This window comes from Colobus angolensis, unplaced genomic scaffold (genome assembly GCF_000951035.1).
Source record: "Colobus angolensis palliatus isolate OR3802 unplaced genomic scaffold, Cang.pa_1.0 Scaffold5, whole genome shotgun sequence".
In the NCBI taxonomy this organism is placed as follows: Eukaryota; Metazoa; Chordata; class Mammalia; order Primates; family Cercopithecidae; genus Colobus; species Colobus angolensis.
Genome location: NW_012118487.1, coordinates 2,402,666 through 2,413,025, shown reverse-complemented (window position 1 = coordinate 2,413,025; position 10,360 = coordinate 2,402,666). Strand labels below are relative to the sequence as shown.

The window sequence follows — 10,360 nt, the reverse complement described above, 5'->3', positions numbered from 1 at the left end:
GTGATCCGCCCGTCTCGGCCTCCCAAAGTGCTGGGATTACAGGCTTGAGCCACCGCGCCCGGCGGCAATTTCTTTTTATAGCTCATTAGCTATGGTTAGCATATTTTATGTATGGCCCCAGACAATTTTTTTTCTTCCAATGTGGCTGAGGGAAGCCAAAAGAGTGGACACCCCTGGTGTAAGCCCCAAAATCAAAAGGGTATGCATTTTAATTTAGTCATCAATTTAGAACTCTCACGTAAAACTTAAAAAACAACAGTTCAGGTTGGATGCAGTGGTTCACATCTGGGAGCCACAGAGTTATCATTAGCTGGCTTCCTTCAATGGGAGGATATAACAGACCCTAACCAGAAAAGAAGGAAACTCAAATTAAGTACACTATACATTATTTCAAGATCTTAGAACAAAAGTACTGTTAATCAGCAGATTGGTATTCATAGTAGGTATGAGACTTGCTATAAATCTTCATTTTTGTGACAATTTATCACAATCTCCCTTTAATTATTCTGTATAAGAGTTCTGAAGTTACTCCTATAGGCCAGGCACAGTGTGGCTCACGCCTGTAATCCTTGCACTTTGGGAAGCTGAGGTGCATGGATCACTTGAGGTCAGGAGTTTGAGACCAGCCTGGCTAACATGGCAATACCATCTCCACTAAAAATACAAAAATTAGCTGGGTGTGGTGGCATAAGCCTGTAGTCCCAGCTACTCAGGAGGCTGAGGCAGGAGAATCACTTGAACCCAGGAGGTGGAGGTTGCAAGGAGCCAAGATCACATCACTGCACTCCAGCCTGGGTGACAGAGTGAGATCATCTAAATAAATAAATAAATAAATAAAATAAAGTTACTCCTGTATACTAGCAGACAAAGCACAGAAGAGGAGAATTTTATTATTTATCTATTTATTTATTGAGACGGAGTTTTGCTCTTGTTGCCCAGGCGAGTATCTTGGCTCGCTGCAACCTCTGCTTCCCGAGTTCAAATGATTCTCCTGCCTCAGCTTCCTGAGTAGCTGGGATTACAGGAGCCCTGGGATTACAGGCGCCCACTACCACACCCGGCTAATTTTTTGTATTTTTAGTAGAGATGGGTTTCACCATGTTGCCCAGGCTGGTCTCGAATTCCTGACCTCAGGTGATCCACCGGCCCTGGCCTATTTTTCATTGAATGTTTTTAAGAACTGCCTTAGGCCAGGTGTGGTGGCTCACGCCTGTAACCCCAGCACTTTGAGATGCTGAGGCCAGTAGATCACCTGAGGTCAGGAGTTCAAGACCAGCCTGGCCAGCATGGTGAAACCCTGTCTCTACTAAAAATACAAAAATTAGCCAGGGGTGGTGGCACATGCCTGTGATCTCAGCTACTCAGGGCGCTGAGGCAGGAGAATCGCTTGAACTCGCAAGGCAGAGGTTGTAGTGAGCCGAGATTATGCCACTGCACTCCAGCCTGGTGACAAAGCGAGACCTTGTCTCAAAAAAAAAAAAAAAAAAGAACTGCCTTAAGTTTCTAAATTCATACATGCCTTTTATTTTTAAAATAAAATAAAATAAAACACAAGAACTCCTAACTGGGAAAATTATGCTAACAGCTGCAGAAATCATTAATACATTATTTATTTGTTCATTTAAATTTTTGTACATGAAAAGATGGGCTAGACGATATTGTCTATTTATTTTCATTTCTCTGAATTTAAAATTTGCTAATAAGCTAGGCGGGGTGTCACACGCTTGTAGTCCCAGCTACTCAGGAGGCTGAGCTGGGAGGATCACTTAAGCCCAGGAGTTCAGCCTGGGTAACATAGCAAGACCTCATCTCCAAAAGCCAACAAAAAACTCCCCCCAAAACAAGAGCAACAAAATAACTAAGGACTATTTTATTTACATACATAGTCTTAGAAAGTAAAAAAGAAAGAAAGAAAGTTAACTCCATTTAGTTAACTTTAGGCTCCAACCCTGATACTACATTCCTCTAGGAATCTGACTTCCTCCATAACTTGGCTTGAATTACTTCTCTCCCCTCAACATTCTTTCACACCTGAGGAAACTGACACGCATTCAAAAGAATGAAATAATCTCAATTCTTCTTAGAGGGTAAAGTGAAACCATAAACCAAGTATCTTTAACCACCTCTCCTTCTGTTAAGATTGTTCTTGTGCTCTTTCGGAAAAAAGTTCAAATGAAAAGAAAGAGATACGGTTCAACAAGAATCTTCCTTTCTTCTTTTTTTGAGATAGGGTCTTGCTCTGTCACCCAGGCTGAAGGATCACTTGAACGCAGGAGGTGGAGGTGGAGTGATCACGGCTCTCTGCAGCCTTGACCGCCCAGGACCAAGCGATCCTCCTCCTCAGCTTCTGGAGCAGCTGGGATTACAGCCATGCGCCACCAGGCCTGGCTAATTTTTTATTTTTTGTAGAGACGGAATCTCACAATGTTGACCATACTGGTCTTGAACTTCTGGGCTCAGGCAAACCTCCCACCCTGGCCTCCCAAAGATGCTGGGATTACAGGCGTAAGCCACTGTACCTGGCTAAAAATAATATTTCAGAATTCATGAATTAAAAAATTACTCCTTTTACAAGTAATAAAATTCTAATATTATTTAAATTATAATGATCATTGAGGCTCCCTACTGATAAAGTTACCTACTGGATAAAAACACTCTCTATTGGATAAAATTTTCATTTCTCTGAATTTAAAATTTGCTAATAAGCTAGGCTAATAAGCTAGAATAATTTCTATTCCCTTAAATTTTGTTTGGATGCAATGTTTAATGAAAGGAAGGATAGTATCTCCCTATTGAAACAAATAATGATGATCTTGAACCTCATCAGGACCGATGAACAGTATGCTTTTAACTCTAGAGCACAGAAGCCAGTTTTATACAATCGTTGCCTTCCTTCTCTACCTTTTCTGCACAACACTACTTCTTTGTCTGGGATTATTTCCATCTAAATAGCCTCTGAATTGCTAACACACTGATGTAAGAGTGCCAGAACAGAAATGCTTTAGTCATCATGTCTGTTAGCCACCTGAATTGTTCTCTGTCACTGGAGATAGAGCAAATGAAGGAATATAAATCATAAAAAATATAAAGGAATGAATTATGTTTTGCAGTATATCTAACACAGAAATAACTACAAAAGTGTGTCTGTGTGTGCTGAACACATGCATGTATATTTTAAATATTAACAGTTTAGCAAACAGATTAAAAAGTTTATCAGCCTGGGTGCAGTAGCTCACACCTGTAATCCCAGCACTTTAGGAGGCTAAGGCGGAAGGACTGCCTGAGGTCACGAGTCTGAGACCAGTCTGGGCAACAAAGTGAGATCTCATCTCTACAAAAAAAAAAGTATCAGCTCACACTCAAAGAGCGAATGTGGCTCTTTTTTTTTTAAGGTTGAGTATGAGAAGGCTTGAAGTATGGTTAAGACCATACTTCTGGTCAGGAAGGTAATATGGCTCAATATAATTATATTTATATTACAGGCATGAGTCATCAAGCCTGGACTAATAGGATTTTTTAAATAGAAAAATAATCAAAGTCAATGGGTGCAGTGGCTCATGCCTGTAATCGAAGCACTTTGGGAGGCAGAGGAGGGAGGATCACGCAGTCAGGAGATTGAGACCATCCTGGCTAACACAGTGAAACCCCATCTCTACTAAAAATACAAAAAATTAGCCGGGTGTGGTGGCATGCGCCTGCAGTCCCAGCTACTCAGGAGGCTGAGGCAGAAGAATCCCTTGAACCTGGGAGGCAGAGGTTGCAGTGAGCTGAGATTGCGCCACTGCACTCCAGCCTGGCAACGAGTGAGACTCCATCTCTAAAAAAAAAAAAAAAAAAAAAAAAGGTAAACTCAGGTTCCTTAAAAAGCTAAACACAAAATTACCATATGACCCAGGAATTCTACTCTATGTGTACACCCTAAGGAACTAAAAGCAGGGACATGAACAGATAGTTGCAATATTCACTTCAGTATTATTCACTGTAGCTTAGGTCTACACCTACAATGGAATAGTATTCAGCCATAAAAAGGAATTAGGTTCTGATACATGCTACAATATAGATGAAACGTGAAAACATTTTAAGTGAAATAAACCAGGTATGGTTCTACTCATATGAAATATTTAGAATAGCCCAATTCGTAGAGACAGAAAGTAGACTAGACGCCCTCAGAGGATAAGCGGGTGGGAAAGGAGAGCTGTTTAATAAGCATCTGTATGAAGTGACGCAAGCGCTTTAGAAACAGATGGTGGTGACCATTGCCCAACACTGTGGATATGCTCAATGCCACTGAATTACACACTTAAAAACTGTTAAAATGGCAAATTTTAAGTTATATATACATTATTACAACTTAATAACATACCAAAAACCATTGAATGTGTACACTTTAAATGGGTAATAGTCTGTGAATTATCTCAATAAAGCTGGTTAATAAAAAAGGTAACCCCAAAGCTAGGCAATCTGGATTTGCACCTGGGCTCTGACACCCTTTAGCTGTGTGACCCTGCGTAAGTTCCTGTGCCCGCCCAGTGTCTCCTTTACTCTTCTGTAACTACAGTAACTGTAAGATTGCTATCAGGATTTGCCTGAAATGCCTAACACTTGTAAAATAGTTTGCACAATGTAATTGTTTATTAAATGAGATCAGCCCAGAGACAGGTGCGAGAGTGAAAACAAAGGAAGTAATCCATATGGGAATTTCAAATTTCCATGAAACATGAACAAATCTTGAATATTGCAAAGGTGATGTGTGGAACGGTATCATCTATCTCAGCTCCCACCAACCTTATTTCACCTAGCTTAGTTATCTGTTCCTTGCCACGTGCAGGGTAATCCTCTTGAAGGGTTCAAGACTACTAGTTTTTATAAATAGTAATCCTAGCTTCCCAAATCTTGGGGTTAGTATGGTAATAAAGAAATGTACAAAAGAGTTGTTACAAGTTTAGGTAAGCATATGGTTACACAGGAAAACACTGGTAATGACACATAAGGAGGGTTAATTTTGAAAATGGTCTTAATAATTTTAATAGCTTTCTAATTATTTTAGCTCTGAGTTTATGTGTTCATTAAGGGTCTAATTCTACTTTAAGAAACTACCCGGGTTTAAAACCTTGGCTCAGCAGCATACTTAGTAGCTCTGTGCTAAATATTTAACCTGTCTAAGCCTCAGTTTTTTCATCATAAGATGTGGATAAAAATAGTTATCTACTTCAGAGAATTGTTGTCAGGATTCAATAAGTTATTACTTGGAAGATACTCAGAAAACAATGCCTAGTGTTTAGTAAAAGCTCAGTAAATATCAGCAATTATTATCAACTAAATCTTATGAAGAAAATATACTACAATAGTTTTAAATGTGAAGATTTTCAACAGTTCCCATGTTTATTTTCTTAGAATATCAAACTATATGATTTGTAACAATCAATGTTTCATACATTTAAGTAGCAGACTAACAATTTGGACTACTGGAGATACACTGATCCTTTAAAATAAGTGATACACAATTTATTTTAGCTTTCTGGGACGGGACACAATAAAGTAAAAGAGATTTCCCGAGTGACTGAATACTTCACAGAAGAAACACTGTATCTGACCCTTGGATACCACTTCCTGTTCTACTGCAGTGATTTAACCAATCTAGGCAAATAAATAATGGAACTTTCAGTATTTTCCTTTAATGGTCTCCTTCTCTCTCTCTTTTTTGTTTTTTTTTTCTTTTTTTCTTTTTTTGAGACGGAGTCTGGCTCTGTTGCCCAGGCTACAGTCCAGTGGTAGCATCTCGGCTCCTGTAACCTACGCCAGCCGGGTTCAGATGCTCTTCCCACCTCAGCCTCCCAAGTATCTGGGATCACGGGTGTGTGCCACCATGCCCAGTTAATTTCTGCATTTTTGGTAGAGCTGGGGTTTTGCCAGATTGCACAATCTGGTCTCAAACTCCTTGCCTCAAACGAGCTGCCCACCTCGGCCTCCCAGAGTGCTAGAATTATAGTGTGACCCACTGCATCTGGCCAGTGGTCTCTTAATACATAGTTTCCTGGATAAAAATACATATTGTGTCTTCCAGACTTACACACATCATATGTTTCACACCACACATACCGTACCTGCTTTTAGGTAATGAAGTTTGAATATTTGGCTGTATTTAGGTTTCCTGTAAGCTGGACATACAAATCAGTGCAAACACATTCTCTTTGATGACTATTTTAGTTACTTACCAAGTTTTCTCTCTCAATCCTTTGTTGTTCCCTCTGTCTGTTGAGAGCACTGTGATATAACTTTGGGGGGTGATCAGTTGATCTAGGAATTGTACTTTTGCTTCCTGGCTTTTCCGCCTGTCTTGACAGTTCTTTCAAAAGCCTCTGATTTTCCCGATCGATCTGTCTCACCTCTTCTCTTGTGAAAGAGTAGTTTTTCCCAGGTGCTACTGAAGGTTGATCAAAGTGATGCTTTTGTGGTCCTTTTTTATCTAATTGCAGAAAAGCTACAGAAAAGAACAAAAAAAGAGAAAATGGTCAAACAAAGTAAGTATGTGGTACATGCATTTCCCCCCCTCCCTTTCTTTTGAGACGGAGTTTCCCTCTTGTTGCCCAGGCTGGAGGGCAATGGTGCAGTCTCAGCTCACTGCAACCTCCGCCTCCTGGGTTCAAGCGATTCTCCTGCCTCAGCCTCCAGAGTAGCTGGGATTACAGGCATCTGCCACCACACCCGGCTAAGTTTTGTATTTTTAGTGAGGATGGGATTTTACCATGTTGGCCAGGCTGGTCTTGAACTCCTGACCTCAGGTGATCCATCCACCTCAGCCTCCCAAAGTGCTGAAATTACACGCGTGAGCCACTGTGCCCGGCCCGGTGGTACATGCTTTAACCCTTAAAAATATGTATTAATACATGAAAAAGTATGTATGAAATAATGCTAATGACATCTGGATTACAACTTTGTCGAAAAAAATTGGACGTAGCTTAGTATTTTATGCTCACCAGGTTCCTTTTGTAGAACAAGGCTTCTAGATTAATTTATCTGCAAGCCCTTTAAAATTCAATTCTAAAGGAAATTAATAGTAAGCTATTTTTCTCTAATGGTTTTTGTCTCTTTTTTTTTTTTTTTTTTTGAGACAGGGTCTTGCTCTGTCCCTCAGCCTCCTGAATAGCTGGGATTACAGGCATCCGCCACCACACCCAGCTAATTTTTGTATTTTCAGTAGAGATGGCAGCTTCATCAAGTTGGCCAGGCTGGTCTTGAACTCCTGACCTCAGGTGATCCACCCGCCTCGACCCCCCAAAGTGCTGGGATTACAGACATGAGCTACTGCACCAGGCTGAATGAAGGGTGGGTTTTGATCAAAGTGGGGCATGAAGCACATTTTCTAGGATGATGGAAATGTTCTCTATTTTACAGTAGTTACTGCTGCTCTGCTAACACATCACCACAAAACTTAGTTGCGTGAAGCAGCAACCTGCAAAGACTCAAAGACCAGGATCGAAGTGCCCAACCATGGCACGGGAAATGAGGTGCTCCTGGAACAAACTTAGTACCAGCTTTGGGACCTGCTTTGGGACCTGCAAGGGCAGAGCTGCAAGGGCCTAGAGAAGGCTGTTGATGACGTCTCAGACGATGAAATGGCAAAATGTTTAGCAACACTGTGCTTGTGTTGTTAAGGGAAACAGGAAAACTAACAACTGCACTGGTAGATCTGGCCGAGCAGAGCTCCAAGCAGAATGCTGAAGGTACCAGTGGTCTACTTTACCCACAATAAGAACGGACAAAGAGAGGTGAACTAAAAAAATAATAAAAAGAACTGGCCAGTTTTCAAGCAAAATTTAGAAAGAATATAAAACAGCCAAGACTTACGGGGTTTAAAAGTAAAACTGCGCCTCATCCCTAGCCTTTCCCAGGAGATTCTCAAAGTACTCAAAGAGCTGTAGCTAAGAAACCACACCTGAGGAATCTCAGCCGCAGCTGGACCTGATCTACATCCCGGATCTCCAGGCAGGGGCATCTGTGGAAAGGGCGAATGCATTTTTGCATATGGGAAGAATGTTAATAAATCTGTGGCCAGAAGTTGGACTGAAGAGATTTTAAAATATAAAATATTTAAATTAAAGATTATAATTTACAGTATTTGACACTCCTCCCATTAAGAAGTAGGGGTTTATGCCCTTTTGCGTTAAATCTGGGAGGGTTTATGACTATTTCAACCAATAGAGCATGAAAGAAATGATGCGATGCGACTTTTGAGGCTAGGTCATAACAGGCAGTGAGGTCTCTGCCTTGTTTCCTGGAACACACGTGCTTAGAATCCTCAGCCACCATGCAAGAAGTCCAACTACCCTAAGGCTGACACATGAGGAAGCCAGGCCACAGGCAGAACCGCATGTGGGCCCCTGGGTTCTGGTCTCCACGTTGTACCAAGCCCAGGCACCTGATGTGAGTCCACAGCACTCGGCTGACTGTAGTCCCGGTCACTGAACCACCTCTACCTTTGGCTCTCTCTAGTCCCTAAGTGTTGGGGTAATCTGTCACGTAGCAGTAGTAACTGACTAGTTCATCACTTTTAAAAAATCATCATGTGACAAAATACCTGTGGCCAAGAGCATCCCACAAGCAGATGCAAGTTTTTGTTGTTACTGGTGAAATTGATTATCAATGCTTCCCTGGCGCTGTGGCTTCCCAAATGTTATTTTCCAGCTCTGTGTTGCCTTTTTCACACATTTCAAACCAATGACTTTTATCTTTTCGGTGTATTTGACCCATTTACTCATGTAAAACACCCTTCTCTATCTCTTTTAGTGATTTTCACATCTTGAGTTCTATTTTGTATATTAATAGATTGATAAGTTTTACTTTCTCCTTATTAAAGGAGATATGCCTGGCATATATTTTTCTAGCCCTTATTTTCATTCTTCCTATACTATTTTAAATATCTTTTTAGGCTGAATTTTGTTTACTTTTTTCCCAATTCTGTTGGCACATATTGAGCACTCATATTTAGCATAACAGAAAGAAACCCTATCAGACAGGGCTAGTGTTTTATTTTTTTACTGTGGCAAAATACATGGAACACAAAATTTACCACGTTAACCATTTGTAAGTATACAGTTCAGTGGTACTGAATATATTCATATTGTGTAACCATCACCACCAACCATTTCCAAAACTCCTTCCATTATGTAAAACAAATTCTGTATCCATTAAACACTGACTCCTCATTGCTCCCTTCCCTCAGCCACTGGAAGCCACCATTCTTTGTCTCTATAATTTCAACTGCTCCAAGCATCTGATATAATCATACAGCACTTGTCTTTTTGAGACTGCCTTATTTCACTCAGCATCATGTCCTCAAGGTTCACCCATGTAGCATTATGTCAGAATTTCCTTCATTTTTAAGGCTATTACTTCTGGGTTTTTTTAATGTGCTCTGATAGTATCTTCTGATAAGTTAAAATCACCCAGCCACCCACTTGCATTGTTTGCACTCTTTTTCTGTAATCTTTAACCAACGTTTTGTTACTGTTTTTTCTCATTCTTTTCTATTTTGGAAGACTGACTGAGTTTAAAAATTTTTTCTCTAAGATTTTCTCCAAAAGCTTGCAGCATTATGAATAGTCTGATCACCTATTCTAATTCCATTCCCCTAGACCTCAGGACCCCTTAACACCCCCCTAAATCTGAGGACCCCAAAGAATGTGTATGTGGGTTACATTTACCAATAGTTACCATGCTAGAAATTAAGTGTTTTAAAGCTATTAATTCCTCTAAAAATAATAAACCAATTATATGTGAACATAACATTTTTATTTTAAAAAGCCAGCGGGTGGCAGAGTTTAATGGTTTTGCAAGTCTTTAATGCCTGGCTTAACACCTTGTCTCTGCAGACTTTTGTCTGCAGACAAAAATACTACAAAAATACAAAAATTAGCTAGGCGTGGTGGCACATGCCTGTAATCCCAGTTACTGGGGAGGCTAAGGCATGAGAATTGCTTGGACCCGGGAGGTGGAGGTTGCAGTGAGCAGAGATCACACTACTGCACTCCAGCCTGCGCAACAGAGTGAGACTGTGTCTCAAAAAAATAAAAATAAAAATAAATATATAAAAAGCAAATTAAGGCATAGTCACAGTCTTTTTTTTTTTTTTTGAGACAGAGTTTTGCTCTTGTTGCCCAGGCGGGAGTGCAATGGCGTGATCTCGGCTCACTGTAACCTCCGCCTCCCAGGTTCAAGTGATTCTCCTGCCTCAGCCTCCCGAGTAGCTGGGATTACAGGCATCCGCCACCACACCCGGCTAAGTTTTGTATTTTTAGTGAGGATGGGATTTTACCATGTTGGCCAGGCTGGTCTTGAACTCCTGACCTCAGGTGATCCA

At 40.6% G+C, this 10,360-nt stretch overlaps 1 protein-coding gene across 1 annotated transcript in view; it reads right to left on the bottom strand.

The window, feature by feature from the left end:
- Window positions 1–10,360, bottom strand: part of CFAP97 (cilia and flagella associated protein 97) — a 28,128-nt gene that overhangs the window by 5,718 nt on the left and 12,050 nt on the right. Inside the window, exon 2 of the mRNA XM_011959540.1 lies at window positions 6,216–6,481. Coding sequence (XP_011814930.1) covers window positions 6,216–6,481 — 266 coding nt within the window. The remainder of the gene's footprint in view (window positions 1–6,215; window positions 6,482–10,360) is intronic.